The sequence below is a fragment of the Ascaphus truei genome, chromosome 13, assembly GCF_040206685.1.
Source record: "Ascaphus truei isolate aAscTru1 chromosome 13, aAscTru1.hap1, whole genome shotgun sequence".
NCBI classification, from domain to species: domain Eukaryota; kingdom Metazoa; phylum Chordata; class Amphibia; order Anura; family Ascaphidae; genus Ascaphus; species Ascaphus truei.
In genome coordinates this window covers 14,830,846-14,849,414 of record NC_134495.1, presented here as the reverse complement: position 1 = coordinate 14,849,414, position 18,569 = coordinate 14,830,846, and the positions used below count along the sequence as shown (strand labels likewise).

At 44.3% G+C, this 18,569-nt stretch overlaps 1 protein-coding gene across 8 annotated transcripts in view; it reads left to right on the top strand.

Annotated features, from left to right (window-relative positions):
* Window positions 1-18,569, top strand: part of SFSWAP (splicing factor SWAP) — an 86,421-nt gene that overhangs the window by 25,722 nt on the left and 42,130 nt on the right. For all 8 annotated transcript variants that reach the window (XM_075568643.1, XM_075568642.1, XM_075568644.1 and 5 more), the window contains 2 exons: window positions 13,260-13,425; window positions 17,360-17,590. In XM_075568643.1, coding sequence (XP_075424758.1) covers window positions 13,260-13,425; window positions 17,360-17,590 — 397 coding nt within the window. The remainder of the gene's footprint in view (window positions 1-13,259; window positions 13,426-17,359; window positions 17,591-18,569) is intronic.

The following is an 18,569-nucleotide window of genomic DNA, read 5'->3' as shown; positions in this document are numbered from 1 at the left end:
TACATTGGATATGCCTGAAGTCACTTTATGCAACAGATCATTTAGTTTAATTTCCAGAATTTATATTTATTTAAATTGGCATACCACATGCGATTCTTCTGGATCCTTATCACCATAAGTAGGTCATACATTTTCCGGCGGGACCAAGGGAAGGGTGTCAGGACGTTTACATTTTTAAATAGTGGGCTTCTCTAAACACAACAATAAGTGTATATATTTTAACCTAATTCAGTGCTAGGGGTGTAAGCCACACATTGCAGTAATAAGAAATGCCTCTGTTAGCAGTTTTATCTGCATTTGGTCAGTATAGGGTTTTTGGAATATTTCTGTAAAATCATTCATAGAACTTCTATTTTTTTTTTTTTTTTAACTAGACATTTTAAAAATAACACACCTAACTACTATGATGCCCTGAGCACTATACATTCATTCTTTATAAGCTGTGGCACAGGAAGCTGTGGTGTTGGTTCCTAGTAGCTTATTTCTGATGCTCTGTTCTACTTGTAGCCTTCAAATGATATAGAAAAGAAACACAGCTTTTTGGTCCAGTTTGCCATTTGAAATATCATGTTTCTACACTATCTTGTCTTAAACTTGTTGTCTACATCTCCTCTGTAAAGACTACTAATACCTGGGTTTCTTGTACAACTCTCCTTGCGTTCCTAATATTACTTTCGCGTCCACATACTGTCTTCCAATCTGTTGTCGGAAAAAGAATGCCACCCCTTAAAGTGTCAGGTGCACTTTGTTTACTGTTAATCATATAGTCCGCAGTCTTGTAAACGCTTTATTATATTGTCTCCTTGGCAGGATTTTGTTGTACAAAAATCCACTTAATGAGAAGACTTTAATTGGATATGAAGCTTACTAGTTAAATAGTATGTGCTGAACTCGAATTTTGAGTTTATTACTTGGCAAGTGAAATACAGAAATTAAGTGACTGTTACATAGATGTAATCTCTTCTGGAACTAGCTTTAAGAGTAATATTTTGAGAGCTCTGTCTGTAGTTAAATTTTAACTTCTAATAACCTTAATCGATTTCCTATTTTTTTTCTAAGAAATCAATTCTGTAGTATTTGATAATACTGTCTGCCTTTTTCTTTTTAACTCCTAATGCCCTTAAAACATTTTTTTTTAATTGTACTGATTAATGGCTGCTGCAGCAACCAAAAGGATTAAGGCTGCGCCCAGGGTGCCTTCATGCTTGCTGCGGCGCGCGGAGGCTGAGGGAAAGCGGGTGCTTTCCCTGGCCTTGGTCCGCGCGCTGTCCGAGGGCGTGTCGGGGGGCGGGCCAGTGACGTCACGGAGCTGGTTCGCCCTCATTGCACGAACCGCTCACGTGACCGGCCCTGCGCTCCGGTAAGCGGGAAAGACCTACGCTTCCGCAAGCGCGCGGAAGCGTAGGCGAGCCCCTATTAAAGACGCTCTCATTGCGGCTCTAGGGGCTCAGTGCCGAGCGGAAGCGCGCCTCCGCCTGCAATCACAAAACATGGACTCGGCCTAAATCATATTCACTTACTCTTTTGAAACAGGCTCTGTCTGACACACTTTTTTCAGCTCTGCAACAAAGTATCACAAACAGATCTGTTTCTGTGTTCCAAAAAGCAGATTGTCTATTACTCAGAAAGCTGTAACAATAATGTGTTACACTTAGTAATATGCAACATATCAGCTGCAGCATTTCACAAACTGCAGCACAAAGTTAGAAGGCGGCCATTTCGTTAGGCACACAATCAGGATTTTGACAGATTTAGAACAGGAGCACCAAACATTTGCCAGTTTAAGTTAGAATGTAGATTTAAACATTGCCACATGCTTTACATATACAAATAAGAAAGAATAGATAAAGGGGGGGAGAGAAGTGTAGTATTGCTGCTTTAAACTTCCGTTTATTTGTTTTGGCTGGTGTCCGCTGTCACCGTAGCAACCTCTGCTTCAGAGTGTGGGAATGACGGAGTCCATTTTAATTGCCCTGGAAAGTGGTGATCTCTTCAGAGTGCTTCTGCAGAATTTAAAAAGGGTGTTATTGCTACAATCAGCAGCAAAAGGACTTCACCACAGTAAAAATAAATGTTAATGTTTTATAGTGTGTACATGGAATAGCTGCTGTAATATTTCGAAGCAGCTACTGCATTTAGTTTTGCATGAGCTTTTACATGGTAAAAACTGATTAAGTACATAAAGTGACAGGATTGGCATGATAAAAGGTAATTTATCGTGTTACTATTCATGGGCTTTTAACTTGATGGCTATAAAATTGCAAGAGGTAGTTGTGCAAGGCACGGGAGTAAGACTCTGCTTATAGTGCCGGCGACGTCGCCGCAACGGTGACGACACGCTGCGGTCGCTGGAAAAATCAAAATGACTTGACTTCCAGCCATCCATCCAAGCCATCGCGCCGGCGCGCCTCTTCTATAAGCGCACGCGACGGCAGCAAAACATTTGTTTTGCCGCGACGGTGCATCGCTGGCACTATAAGAGCGGCCTAAGAATACATGTGTCAAAGAATAAGTGTTTGTGTTAGAAATGTTCATCCAATCAGTAATGTGTTAAAACAAGTGGCTTGCTAGAGATGTTTACACATACTCTGAAGCAGGACAAACTCAGCCGGTGAGGAGCCTTCGTGTGTCCCATGGAGTTTCTTCTCCGGCTCATTTCTTATTACTGTAGTTACCTGGGCAGCTACGGGCAGTTTTTCACACAAACTCACTTGTAAGTTAGGGTAATGTAAATATTAATGATACAGATGTTATTGCACAATGTAGTATAATCATTTTGAAGTACAAGAACAGAAATGATAGGCAGCACTCACGGTCAGATAGAAAAATATAGTATAGCTAAATGCAGGGTGCAAAGGAACATAAGAAGGACCCAAGATCCTCCTACATAATAACCAACAAAGCCAATAGTTCCAGCACGCTCTGACTATAGGAAAAGAAGCAACAAGTGGGAAATGCCAAATCAAATGAATATTTAATAAATGCACAAGTTATATACAAGGAGCAAAGTGACACCAACACAATAGAACAAAACACACTAAAAAATAGAAAAAAACTAGGAAAATGTGGAAGTGAAGAAAAAAAAGGGGGGGGTGTACACACAGGGGGGCAACGTTTTGGGGACAAGCCCCTTCCTCAGGCCCGCTCCCCCTTGTCCCAAAGGAGCAAGAGGTACTTCCCTTACCCCAGTACCCCTAAAACAGTGAACAAAATAAGCCCTAATAAACTAAGTAACACAAGATAATCTAACAAGCAAAAAGTGCTACGGTACACTGTAATAGCAGCAAAGCAGGAGAGTGTAAAGTGAGTACACAATAATGCAAAATCAACCCACAGGGTACAGAGCAGCAATAGTAGTCTCTAGTTCTGAGGCCTGAGGAAAGGGCTTGTCCCCAAAACATGCCCCCCTGTTTATCCCCCATTGTGTACACCCTCCCCTTCCCCCTTTTTTTCTTCACTTCCACATTTTCCCAGTTTTTTTTCTATTTTTTAGTGTGTTTTGTTCTATTGTGTTGGTGTCACTTTGCTCCTTGTATATAACTTGTGCATTTATTAAATATTCATTTGATTTGGCATTTCCCACTTGTTGCTACTATTCCTATAGTCAGAGCGTGCTGGAACTATTAGCTTTGTTAATCATTTTGACGTATTTAAATGTATCCAAAGTTGCATTACTATCAGCTTGTGGCCATCCTACTGTATTTTTTTGGATCTGCCCCATTTGAGAACTGGTTGAAAAACCCTGCATTAGATTAGTAGGTTTGCATTGCTTAGATTCATTTTAACATTTCCAGTACGCAACAATAGCGATGCTGATAGACTACAATGTTGAATCTCAGTCAATTTCTAGTTCAAGGGCAGCATCTGTCACGTCTCGCCCATTTCTAGCAGGTTTTTTTTCATGAGGTTTCCACTATTTGAAAGCGTACTTGCTGAGAAGCGATTTTTTATTTTTAACTGTTTATATGCAATTATGATGGGATACAGAACAAAGAAAGGGGGAAGCAAGGGTAAAATAATGATATAATAGAATGCATGGTAACATAATATACATACACATCGTGGTATGATTGTTGAACACAGAAATCGAAACAGTCCACAAGTGCAGATATTTAATAAACAAAAAAGACGTTTGGTTACCACCCAACAACTGGTCAATCTAATTGTGGGTCTGCCTGACATACCTGTCAAACATCCCTTATTGTAATAGTGTGGAATCCTTCTAGCGGAGAAGGCCTGAACTAGAGCAATATCTATGCCCGGGCCTTGTCTACCCCCGAAGTGAACCAAGGCTCCCAAGTAAGGGCATATTTATAGCACTTCTCCCTGTAAAAAGGCTGTACGTTTTTAAATTACTGAGAAGTGCCAGATCCTACATTTAACACGGTTGACGGATGGGGCTTTGTTTTTTCTAGGATGCTGCGATACAGTACTGTGGGGAGGATATAATGTGGGTGATAGGCTTGGAAAGTTGTTTAGATGTGTTTGCTATAGATCTACCCAGTAAGGCCGTGCTTATGGGGACGGCGACGCGACCGATGTCGCCGTCACCAGTAGTGAAAGTTGTAATTCAATTTGCAGCGACGTCGCTAGCGACAGGGTCATTGATTGGTTTACAGACAGTCACATGTGGCGACAGTCTGTAAAAAATCAAATTTAGCCCGCTTCCAAATTTTTGGTCGCGCTTACTATAAGCGCTGGCGAAGGAGTCAATTGATTTGGACCGACATGCTGTCACCGGCACCAAGCGCAGTCTAAGGCAGACCAACGTGGGGTCTTATAGAGGTGTTCAGGAGTGAATTCATAAACCGAAATATCTGTCTCCAGAATGGTACCACCACTGGGCATGACCACCAAATATGAGAGATCCATTTTGACCGCATCCTGTAAAGCATGTGAGGGAGCGAGTTGTAGATGGCATGCAACCTAACTGGAGTCATGTACCAATTTAGAAGCAACCTGTATGCCTTTTATTTTATTGTCGTACAAATCGAGCTTTTGGCAGCTGTTTCCCGGATATCTTGCTAGTCATCCTCTAGGTGCTCTCCCAACTCTTCCTCCCATTTGATCATATAAGCACTTTTCCTGTTGCGCTCCAAGCAGTTTAAGGTGTGGTATGTGTTAGACCAAACTTTTGTTTAGATACCCATCACTAAACATTATCTCGAAACAACCTGGTGTTGAGGTATTGATTTGAGTGCTATTACATGATGAAATACTTTAGTAGTAGGTATCTAAATATTTCTGAGGGTAGTTTGGTGGGTTTCTTTTTATTTTTTTACACTCGTAGATCGGGAAATGTTTTTAGACCTGTGATTGATACCATATCTTTAATTCTTTTAATGCCCCCTGCCCTTCACGCCTGGAAGGCTCTCAGATAGCCCCAGCTCAAAGTCCGAATTGCGTAAGCGTGGAATCGTGTCAGAGCGATTGGTTGTAAGCTTAGGCCTGGGACATAGTGGGATGAGCATTGCTGAGCCGCGCTGAGCAGATGCACTTACCCCCTGCATCTGTCATCAGCGCAGCTTTAGCAGCCGCTTCCGCATGCGTGCGGAGGCTCAGAAAATTTGCCGAGGCAGGCAAGTGTAAAATTTGCCGCTCGGGGAAGCGGAGGAGCTGTCACGTGCCCGCTCACATCCAATGGGAGCGAGGGACTAGCTCCGCCTCCTGACACGCCTCTGCTCCGCCCCGCCCCCAGAGCGCGCGCACTGCCTCACCTGCCGGGACAGAAAAAAAGCACCATTTTGAGCAGGCGAGGCAGAGCAGGAGCCCTGATCAGCGTGGCCCGAGGCACCATGCCTGAGGCCTTATACTTACATTTTAGACGGTTCCACAGGGCTATAGAATGCCTAATCACTGGGTGAAATGGTACCCCTGATCTATTTTAATCAGCCAAAGTATTGAATCTATATATTAGCCATGCTGAACTCGGACAGCTCTACGTCAACCCATCCCCTCACATTTCTCCTGGAGTTCCACTTAAAAAAATATCTGTCCGAGTTGGGACGCATAGTAATATTTCATCACTTCTTTCTTCAGATCTCTGATTAATTTGGGGTAATTTAGTTTATACATGGAGCAGAGTAATCTTGTTATGTTTACTCCAAGGTAAGAGAGTTAGGTTGCCACAGGAAATCAAAGTTAGGTTTGAAGAGCTTAATCATATCCTGCATTTCTAGGGCCATAGATTTTGGAATTGGTGCGTTGAAGGCCTGAGAGCTCTTCATAGTTCATGGAGAACCGATTTTTTAATGGAATAAACCTAGGCCTCTGTCATTTCGATCATTTGTTTGACATTAAAGGGGTTTATTTACCAAGAATGGTTGTTGGGAGTCAAAAGTCGAGCTTAGTTGTATAACGATACTGTGAATACAGCTAAACCCCGTTATAACGCGGGTCTCGGGGTCCACCCCGAGACCACCGCGTTACTAACGGGGTCGCGAGAAAAAAAATGGCCGCCGCGCTTTAGCGCATATTCATCCCGCGGGACAGGAGATGGGAGCGGGCATGTCCCTCCGCTCCCCGCTTCCCCCTGTCACCGCGGGACAGGCCGCGGGGCAGGAGATGGGAGCGGGGATGTCCCTCCTGTCCCCGCTTCCCCCTGTCACCGCGGGACAGGCCGCGGGGCAGGAGATGGGAGCGGGGATGTCCCCGCTTCCCCCTGTCACCGTGTGACAGGCCGCGGGGCAGGAGATGGGAGCGGGGATGTCCCCGCTTCCCCCTGTCACCGCGGGACAGGCCGCGGGGCAGGAGATGAGAGCGGGGATGTCCCTCAGGTCGCCGCTTACCTCAGATCCCGCTGCCTGCATGGAGGTGGTAGCGGGGGGTTTCTTCTCCCCACCGCTGTCCCTGGCGCTCCCGCTGCCTGCGCGGGAGGAGGGGGGGGAGCGGGTGGTGGTGCTGGTCGCGGCCTTTCCTCTGCTCCGACCCCACCCCCCGTCTGTGTAGAGTGAGAGAGTGTGTGTGTGTATGTATATATGGGAGAGAAAGTGTGTGTGTGTATATGGGTGTGTGTATGTGGGTGTGAGTGTGTGTAAGTGTGTGTAAGTGTGTGTGAGTGTCTGTGAGTGTCTAAGTGTGTGTAAGTGTGTGTAAGTGTGTGTGAGTGTGTGTAAGTGTGTGTAAGTGTGTGTGAGTGTGTGTGAGTGTGTGTGAGTGTCTGTGAGTGTCTAAGTGTGTGTAAGTGTGTGTGAGTGTCTGTAAGTGTGCGTGGGAGTGTGTGTGAGTGTGTGTGAGTGTGTGTGTGAGTGTGTGTGAGTGTGTGTGAGTGTGTGTGCGTGTGTGTGTGAGTGTCTGTAAGTGTGTGTGAGTGTGTGTGCAGTGTGAGCAATGAGGAGTGTGTGTGCAGTGTGTCAGTGTGTGCAGTGTGAGCAATGAGGAGTGTGTGTGCAGTGTACAGTGTGTGCGCAGTGTGTCAGTGTGTGCAGTGTGAGCAATGAGCAGTGTGAGCAGTGTGTCAGTGTGTGCAGTGTGTGTGCAGTGTGCAGTGTGTGTGCAGTGTGTCCAATGAGCAGTGTGTGTGCAGTGTGTGTGCAGTGTGTCCAGTGTGCAGTGTGTCCAATGAGCAGTGTGTGTGCAGTGTGCAGTGTGTCAGTGTGAGCAATGAGCAGTGTGCGTGCAGTGTGCAGTGTGTGTGCAGTGTGTCAGTGTGAGCAATGAGCAGTGTGTGTGCAGTGTGCAGTGTGGCAGTGTGAGCAATGAGCAGAGTGTGTGCAGTGTGTGCAGTGTGTGCAGTGTGTGCAGTGTGTGCAGTGTGTGCAGTGTGTGCAGTGTGTGCAGTGTGTGCAGTGTGTGCAGTGTGTGCAGTGTGTGCAGTGTGTGCAGTGTGTGCAGTGTGTGCAGTGTGAAAAAAAAAATTAAAATTTTTTTTTTTTTTTTTTTTTTTAAACGGGAGCCACGGGAAAACCGTGTTATAACCGAATCGCGGTATAACGAGGCGTGTTATAACGGGGTTTAGCTGTAGTTACAAAATGCTGATATACATTGAGAACCCATTAATGGTTTCATAATGTATTGTGAGATACAGGCCCACCAGGGATTCATTTGCAGTTATGTATTCTATTAAAATGCAGATGTTTACATTTTACCTAGGAAAACGGATTTACACCTCGCATAATATTTGCCATCCTTTCATCCGACCTGCTTCAAAAGCATCTTATTTCATCAGACATATCTCTCAGGATATATTAACTTTTACCGTACAATAGGTTTTGAACTTATGCATAACTTCACTTCTCAGATGTTGTGTTATATTGCTGAGTCCTTTCTCTGAAACTGGTCAGGGGAAGCTTATTTTACGCTATGTTTAGTTTCAGATATTAAACCGCAGCAATAAAGATTTCTTGAACACCTTCCAAAAATGCATTTAATGTTTGGCCGTCTTGTTTTTCTCTTGCAGGAAACTGGACTTCTTGGTTTTAAAACCAAAGTCCTTTCTTTAAAAGCAACATTAGTGAGCTTTATAATTTAATGGTCTGTTTTTGATGACACACACACACACACACACACCCCCTCCACCTTTATTTCAATTAGTTATGGTAAAATCTGCACAGAATCCAACATGGTCAAGGACCATTAAAATCACACTAGTAGTTGTAAGACACACGTCCGGAGATACTCCACAAAAAGGCTAGGAATTGGTGCTTTATATCAGCAAATACAAATCCCACTTGTGAGCACATTTCCGTCTCACAGGTCTGCAACCCTGCCATTCCCCATTATCACTTAGCATACAGTGCTTCCACTGCCGCCAGGGATTCTGGGTAATGACATGCAAATGAGTACTCTCAATGTGTCGCTTGTTGTCCATTTTAACATGGACCCCTATAAGCTTATGCCTGCCGTATTACACCGCTGTTTCAGCACAGTCTGGGTTAAAGAATTGGGATAACACAGGCTGTGCTGAAAATGCTGTTTGATGTACGGTGGTGGGTTTTGTGACAAATTTTTTTTTTTTTTAATCACCCACCATTATTTTTTTAAATGTCCGTGCTTTGTCAACCATTCTGTTTAAACAAATAAATGAAAATGTGTGTATTTAGCTTAATTCTGCCAACATAAAACGTAGACTTTACAGATGGGTGAACTTCATTTTGCTGTTTTTTTTTTCGTAGTTGAGCTTTCGAACAATCAAACTTAAAAGCAACATTTGTGGCGATATAATTCACTAGCTACGGAGAATCCAATAAAAAAAATGTTAAAAAGCCTTTTTTTTATGAGCGAAAGTCGCTTTAAAAAAAAGTGCCCCCATTTATTCTCATTACCAATAGCTGGTTTTTTTTGCGTACCTGAAAATATGAAAAACTTGTAAGCGAATACAACTTTGACAAAAAAAGACTGATTTGTAGAACCTTTTTAAATCAAGGAGCACAGCATAGACCACTGACTACATAGAAGTCGCTTTTGTAACTATAGGCTTCTTTGGCAGGAATAAACTCTAAGGCTGCGGCCAGGCAGGGAGCTGGCGCTCGTGTGCTGCGCCCTGCTCGGCCGGGCGATTCGTGGCCGGCTAGGCGCGCGCTCGTCTGAGGGCGCGGCCACAACGTCACGGAGCTGGTTCGTCCTCATTGGGCGAACCACTCACGTGACATGCTTGCGAGCGTCACATTTGCTTGCTCTGCACGCATCTAAGCACCACTCATGCTGGCCACACATATTGCCGCAATGTGTTTCATCGCGGCGAGCGCGCCAGCCCGCTCAGCACCACCCTGGACGAGGCCTACGGCAGCGGTGCCCAACTCCCCATCCTCTATTTCCCCCCAACAAGTCAGGTTTTCAGGATATCCCTGCTCCAGCACAGGTGGCTCAATTAGTCTTCGGTTGAGCCTCTGATTGGACCACCTGTGTTGAAGCTGGGATATCCTGAAAACCTGACCTGATGGGGGGGGGGGGCCTTCAGGACCGGAGTTGAGCACCCCTGCTCTAAGGGCTTTATCTGGCATTGTCTGCCATTGACGTGAAGGCAGGATCGACCTGTAAGGCCTCTGATCAGAGCATAATTAATTTGTACTGAGGACACGTGTGAGGATCTGAAAGCTGTGTACACACTACACAAACTCTAACTTCTAAAAAGCATCACAACCTGCAACAAAGTTCCAGGACAAAACTGCTGGAAGGAGCTTGCTTTTCAGTGTGTTGCAGGTCTCTCTGGGTTAAGCATACTGTAAATATCAGGACCATGTCTGGGGATTCTTTCACCAGAGAGCAGACATTGGCAGCAGTATAACTCCACTGACATTAAACAAGCACAATGCCTCTGTCAGGCACTAGTAAAGCTCAGCATAGGATTGCCGTCTGTCTCTAGTGATGTGCTCTGCCACATAAGCTCATCTCAAATGAATGACGGTTTTATCAAGTTAAAGCATTAGGACCACGTCTGTCAATTTGTAAGACACGAAATACGAGACGCAATTTCTCATCATCGCACCCAACTTGTCAAGTCATCTTTTTTTTTTGTTGCTAAAGCACTTGTCCCCTTAGTATTGTAAGGGAACAAAGTTCTTATTACTGTGTAGCCTTACTCCCCAGCACAACTCCGTTTTTATTATTTTAAATGAAAAAAAGTGTCCCAGGCTTATGGTAATGAAAATCAGTTTATAGAAGCTGTATGTATGGGACCCTGTTTTTCTAGCTGTGTAGCTGGAATGAAGATATTGAAACCAGGGGCAGAGGTTTCAAAGGGTACCAAAACATAAATCCAGTGGGTTTTTTTAACCTTTTTATTCGATTAAGGAACCCTATCATCATATTGTGGATTTCTGAGGAACCCTAACACACTCTAATAGCGTGTCTGAGATCAGATGCATTGTAAGGAACCCCAACCCTCTCTAATAGCACGTCTGAGATCAGATGCATTGTAAGGAACCCCAACCCTCTCTAATAGCACGTCTGAGATCCAGATGCATTGTAAATTCTTCTGTATTTGGTACACTTTTTTCAAATGATTTGAAAATTGCAGGGAACTTTTTAGGGATGCCGGAGGAACCCAATGATTCCTAAGAACCCCTGTTGAAAAACACTGCATTAATCTCTTTGAGTTGGGTAGCATCAATTGCAATTTTAATATTCCACTGTCTTCCATATCCACACCCCCAAATCCCTCACTGGCGCAAAGGGAGCAAAATTGCATCAGTTTAGGGTGCAGTGTGTTAAAATGAGGTAGTTTGTGGCATGATACATATGGCCCAAATGTTTGTATACAGCGCCCTATATTTTCTTTCCTTTTTTAATTACTTCAGTGGATCCATATGTACAGTATTTATATATATTTGGAGAAGCTGTTGGACGTGCCGTGTCCGATACATGAGTTTATTGAGAAATGTGACATTGCAACAGAGGGATTATTTCCCTCCATTGTAGTTGTTGGTGAACTACATGTACCCTGTACAGGTATTCATGGCTGTGCTTTCCTCAGGGAAATGTTTAGTTCTGTGCATGGCTGATACTGTATTTTGATGCTGTTTTAGTCGCTTGCTTCTGTTTAGATTTGTGTTGTGCTGCAGACCTCAGAGCATTGCTGCACTTGTTGCCTTTGTTACTGTGTATCTATTTGCTTACAGGCTCAGCAGAATCTTGGGCTAAGTCCATAGTGCGGGCGGCGGAGCACCAATCTGTGGCCTGTGATCCACACCAACGGGGAGGCGTGGCCGTGACGTCACATGAGTGGTTCGCCCTCATTGGCTGAACGGCGCATGTGACCTGGCAGTCGCGTGACAAACACAAAATTGTTTGTCTTCCCAAATCGCGCGCTCTTTGGCCTGCCTCCATAGAGGTACAGCCTTTTGTTCACGCGGAGTATGGATGCGGCCTTAATGGTCTCTGTAGGGCCTACGAGATGTTTGACATGAGCTTTTAAAACCTTAATGTGCGTTCTTCTGTTAAATCTAAATAAAATATCTATCTATCATCACTAGAGCTCATGAAACGGAGATGTCCTCGCAGTCAGGAGGAAAAAATGGGCTTTGGGATAACAATGGTTGTCATTTGAATACAATATATTTGTTTTGAAGCAGCAGCCTCAGTTTTTGGGCAATTTCCAAAGCTGTTTTGATTTTTAAAATCTGATGCTTTATTCAGGTACTTTTATATAATAGCTGCACCAATACAACTTAATCTGAATGTTCTGTATTCAGTACTCTCTGTATTAAATCGCACAGTGACTTAAGTAGTGTATATATAGTATATTTCAAATTGGAATACGGTAACATAGCAACAAAATACATTTGAGTGTAAGTAAAGGTCATGGAGATTAGCATTAAACCCGTTGCTACCCTGTATGAGTGAAACTAGCAAATCATACACATTTATAGAAGCCTATTAATGACATCAAAAGTACTTGTTTTCACTAAATGATCCTAAAATATGCCACCATTAAACTCTCAGGTCTTCTACTGACACAAAACCTGCACCTGTCATATTCCCAAGAGCTTTCTCTGCGCACAAAACACTTGTAGAAAGTGACGAAACCGTAAAATGCAAGTCTTTGATATGATCGTTAGAAGTGGATGTATTCTTTGACTTCCAGATTTTAGCAGCCATTATTTTATAATCCCTAGTACCCAGTGTTACATGTCATCTTCTGCTGCACATGGTGATATATTTGTCAAAGAATACATTTTCTTTGTATTTATTATAGCAAAGATTTATAGTGTGTGTAATTAAGGATTGCCTGCATAGTTCTAACTGTGCATCATGTCCCTATTTGATTGCTAAACTGGAGGATAGGCTTTGTGGTTAAATCTCTGCTGGCAAACTATAGGGTGTACCCCCGCATCAGCTTAGAAAGTCGCTTCGGTGGTGGTGCTCCTCTTGGTAGAATAAGTGCTGTTTTGGTTAACTCCTAGCTCCCTCCTTGTTTGCTCACTCTGTGGGGCTATATACTGTACTCGCCTAATACGTTTGTTATATGAATATATTTGCGATATCCATCTATTCTACTGATTCTCTGATCCAGATTACCTATCGTAGTACTCTTTAGACAAGGTGACCACATGTACGTAAATTCTCGTTTCTTAAAGCCCATTATTTTAATTCGATAATGTAAATAAAGTTTATTAAATTACTAACCAATCATCCAGAACGGTGGTAGAGTGCCCATGCTGGGTTTCTTTTTCTTGTTCCGTTGCATCTCTGCTGGGCCATTATTCATATCCTACGATCTGTCCAGTTTTGGGGGGTTTTAGTTGTTGGTAATAGTTTGTGGATAAATAATTAATGCAATGAAGATGGTCTCATGATTTATTTTTGATATTTATTTATAGCCTGTTCCAACATCAGAATCGAACCTAACTCTGAGTTCTATAGAATCCCAAAGTGAATCGCAGTTTCTCGCTGATCCTGTGGCTCTGGATGGGATAGACGACACTTCCGATGCGAAGAGCGATGCGGCCGGCAGCAAAGCAGTCAATGATGGGAAGCTGATGAAAGGTATGTTTCAAGCACACACACTATGCTCTGGAAAGCTACTGGAATATTGAAATGTACGAAAAAGGGAAAATAAAGGACATTTTTACTCGGGACGTGGCATACACGGGACTAGTATGCACGTCTCTGGGAGAATCCTCTTGAAAACATTAATAAACTGAGTCTATTGTGACCAAGGGAAACGCACAATTGGTTCCTGTTCTCCTCCCAGATTGTCTGTGTTCATTTGGACAGCCAGTTTTTGGTAACTTGAATGTCAAGAGGCAATTGAAAAGTGCAGAGATGAGAACTATACAAATAAAGGCGCTTCTGATAACCAGGACACAAGCAAACAAAGCACTTTATTATTGAGAGACTGGTTAAGATGTTGCAGCCTTTAGCCACTTTATTCTGCCCATTGTGACTCATTTACTTCTGTGCACGGTTCTCAGGGGAAAATACAATTGTCGGGCACTTCAGCAGTAGAGGACCACTACACAAGGGGCTAGGCATGAATTATTACTTCTGTTTATTTTCACTCTATAATCTCAAACCTAATACTTACTGCAATTCTAATATAAAAGCGGCCCGGGCTTCTGCCAGTTACTGACTTGCTGTTTGAGGGTCTTTACTTTTATATAACCCAGGTACGCCACAGCATGCAGTTTCCCATGGATAAGATGAACTGAAGCTGTGGAATATTCTTTCACAAAGGTCTACATTGGACATAGATTTGCTGTTGGTATAACTTGTCTGTTTAAGCTTTCAGGGGGTGGGGGGGGGGGTCTTTTTTCTTTTATATATAAATATAGCTATATCCATCGTTGTTGTACAGGTAACTCATTAAGTGCATTTTTGGCAAAAACTCACTAAATTCACTTCCTGACATGGCATTTCTTGATAGTTCTATTGAACAACTCATTAAGTGCCCATTTAGTCATAGTTCAGAGTTACCAAAATATTTCAAAATCCTACTTAAATGAGTTTTATGTTAAAAAGAACATTTTTTTTTTTTTTTTAGCCTTTTTCACCACACTCAAAGAATGTTTTTAATAACTTTTACCTCAACAATGACGAGATATACTTTGTGGCCAAGCGATATTTAGTGTTTAAAATAGATATTACAATTCCTTTATCTCACATAGCTTTTCATGGCGACAAAATAACAGAACATTGGGCTATCCTGCATTATCAAAATGGTGCTTTTCTTATTTTTCGTTGATAGTTTTGCAACACCGTAGGTCTTTTCTGACTCAATGGCTATATTTTATTGCCTTGCAGTCATTTTGTTTTGTATGCGTATATGCACACACATAAATGTGCTTTTTGAAGTGAAACTTCTTTAGTGACACCTCATTCGAACTGGGGCAAAAAAGGATTGTGGAGACAGAAATGAAACGGATGTGACGTCAGTGCTGGCAGTTGAGGCCGGGCTGTGTTCTGGCTCAGCCCGACCCCAACACTGACATCACACCCGCTCCAAAAATCAGAAGCGGCGGCGGCGATAGCCGCCGGCGCCGCTCCTAATGGCCCCCGCTCCCCCCACACGGCCGCAGTCGCCGCCGGCGCCGCTCCTAACGGCCGGCAGCAATTTCCCCCAGTTGGAGATGGGCACGGGCGGCGTCCGGGGCAGTGGGGACCGGGCCCGGCTCTCCTGCTACAACCCGACTGGCTCCTGGGACCAGGCCCGCTCTCTGTCCCAGCCGCACGCCAAGCTCAAATGACAGCCATCGGGGGCGAGTGCTTCCGCTGCACGGTGATGGGGGCAGCATCTACTGCTTGAACCGAGCGGCAACCTGCAAGTCCCCCTGCCCCCGGAGCAAACACACAAACACACTGACACAAACAAACACACATAAATACATACACATACCTCCGCGGATACACGGGCTGGAGACTCCTCTGCCGCGGAGCGGGAGACTCCTCTGCCGCGGGGCGGGAGACTCCCCTGCCGCCGGGCGGGAGACTCCCCTGCCGCCGGGCGGGAGACTCCCCTGCCGCCGGGCGGGAGACTCCCCTGCCGCCGGGCGGGAGACTCCCCTGCCGCCGGGCGGGAGACTCCCCTGCCGCCGGGCGGGAGACTCAGACAGAGCTCTCCCCGCTGGGCTCACTCGCGTACAGGGGAGCTGTTCAGCTGCCGTCAACCTCTGCGCAGCCCGCGCCGCGCATGCGCAGTAGTCATGGCGATGTCGGATGCCACGCATGCGCAGAAGCGTCTGACAGCGGCGCCGTTAGGTGATGTGAAGGGGGGTGATGTGAGGAGATGAAGGGGGGTGATGTGAGGAGGTGAAGGGGGGTGATGTGAGGGGCAGGGGGGTGATGTGAGGGGCAGGGGGGTGATGTGAGGTGCGGGGGGTGCAGGGGGTGATCGGAGGTGCAGGGGGTGAGGGGAGTTGTAGGGGGTGAGAGGAGGTGAGGAGGTGAAGGGGGGTGATGTGAGGGGGTGAAGTGGGGTGATGTGAGGTGCCGGGGGGTGATGTGAGGTGAGGAGGTGTAGGGGGTTAATGTGAGGTGCCGGGGGGTGATGTGAGGTGCAGGGGGGTGACGTCAGGTGCAGGTGATGTGAGGTGCAGGGGGATATGTGAGGTGCAGGGGGGTGCGCATACATCACACATGCACGCACACAGTCACACGCACACACACACACAGTCACACGCACACGCACACACACACAGTCACACGCACACACACAGTCACACGCACGCACACACAGTCACACGCACGCACACAGTCACACGCACACAGTCACACGCACGAGGAATTCACACCTAGTGCAAATAGCTAATACAGGGGATGTGTGCCGAGCACGCGCCTTCAAAGTCAAAATTTATTTGCGTTTTGTCAATGAAATTGTATTTTGATTTTTAATTAAAACATCACAAACACAATTTCTGTGACAAAAGTCAAAGAAGTTTCACTTACTATGCGCGTGCACAGCACACACAGCTTTTTTTTTTTCATCTTTGTATATGTAAAGCATGTGACGTTGTATAATGTTACAGTCTTGGTTACGCTAGCATTCGTTTGCTGCTCCTGTTATAAATCTGTAAAAATTGTTAGTGTGCCTAACTAAATGGCTGCCTTCTGACTTTATGCTGCAGTCAGTGAAATAGTGCAGCGTCTATGTAACATTATATTACATATAATAAATGATTACATATAATAAATTATTATATTATATAGAGAAAACAAATACATATGAAAATAAATTATTGTTCTTTTATTCTTGGAATAACATATGATCCTTGTTGTGTGAAAGTACAGATCCCGACACCGGTTTCTTGCAGTTCCAATATATTTATTCCTGAGGCATTTTACAATACCAAGCTTCAGTTCTTAGCAGGAATGAGATGTTACACAGGTTACAGGCGGAGAGCAGTGTATTTGGTTAGCTCTATCTTACTGCTCTGAGGTAGTGTTCCTCAAGCATGGCTTTTTCTAACTATAAATTAACCTTTTCATTTTAGGCTTGTTAGTATGGAGAAATAAAGCATATATTAATTATTGAAGGTCGTATATCTACGGTCAGTGTCCCGGCCCTTCACTATAGACAGTCTGCCTTTTGGAAAACAGCAACAGATCTGTTTGTGATACTTTGTTGCCAAAGTGCAGTGCTCGGAAAGATGTCAGAGCCTGTTTCACAAGAAGTGGATACGACTTTCTAAATGGCTGCTGTAGCGACCAAACGATGGTCAGTACGTTAAAATAATCATTCAAAATGGCATCAGGTTAAAAAAATGCAGGCCATTCTTGAATACAGAACTGATGAGAAAAAAGCATATAGGGTTTTGCTGCTTTAAAGGGGTTTATAAGGTGCAGTCTCATTTACATTGTCAAAACAAATCCCTTTCCAGCCAAGCTGAGACAGAAGTCTTTTGTTACAGATGCCTCCATTACATGCACTGCGATAACCTTTTTAGACCATGCTTGAGAATTGTGTTCCCTTCTCTCCCTTCAGTTTCATTTGCTCCAATAAGCTTCGCAATTAGGGTCAAAGAAACTGACCTACTACCCCTGGAGAGAAAACGAGTTAAATTAGACGACGACAGCGAAGAGGAGGAGGGGGAGGGAAAGGAAGGCCAAAAGAACAAAGCCAGCACTTCAAACAGCCACGCCCTCGGCTCAGTGGCCACTATCGTTGAAGAAAGGAGACCTCAGCTAACACCAGAGGAGTTGGAAGCCAAACAAGGTATACGTTGTGGCCTTATACCAGGGTTGGCCAACTCCAGTCCTCAAGAGCCATCAACAGGTCCGGTTTTCAGGATATCCCTACTTCTGCACGTGGCTCAGTCGAAGACTGGAGTTGACCCGCCCTGCCTTATACTCTGCTGGTTGCCAGACCTACAATGCATGGCTGCAGACTGTTGCCAGCTAAGTGGTTAAGAAGGTTATCAACAAAACTCGCCAGCATTGCCATGTCTACATTATTATTCTCCGTGCTCTGTTTCTGACATATCTCCACAGTTGAATTATTTATTTTTTTATGTTGTCCTTTTCATTTTTGGCTCCATGTGAATTATTTTATTCTTTTGCCTAGGTCACCATTACCAGTCGCTTTCAAAAAGGAATCGGGCTGTCAGCCCCGGGAACATACAATCAGCACACAGTTAAAGTGCCTTAATGAACACCTTGCCTTGTCTATATTGTTTTTTCTTCCTGTTCCCGATTACAGCTCTTAACTGGGATGTGAAACCTTTTAGCCTAAATTATATACTAATGCACAAAGAAACAGTCTGTCTGGGAACACATTCTCACGGTCTCTCCTGGGGCATTCACTGGAAGTTAGATGGTTTACATAATGTTACCCTGATTACAGGTCATTAAGTTTTCTTTAGATTAAAAATACCTTGCTGGAAAGCATGACATTAAGAGAAAATAAATAGTAGGCTCCTGAGATCAGCCACAAACACGCGTGTTCACATGTAAATGTGTGTACACAAATATTTTGCAAATTGGGCAACAATCTTCAAAATACTGGAATACAAGCGCAAGACGTTTGTCCTTTAGTTCTGCAACGTCCTTCTCTACCAGGATTCACTGCACCCATTAACCTTGCGGTCGTAAAACAATCTAGCAAGAGAAACAATGGTGCCTTAAACCATGCCACGTCTTCTGCTGACTCTGTACTTGTGGTCCCATCTTGTGGTGGCTAAATTTAGGTCCATATC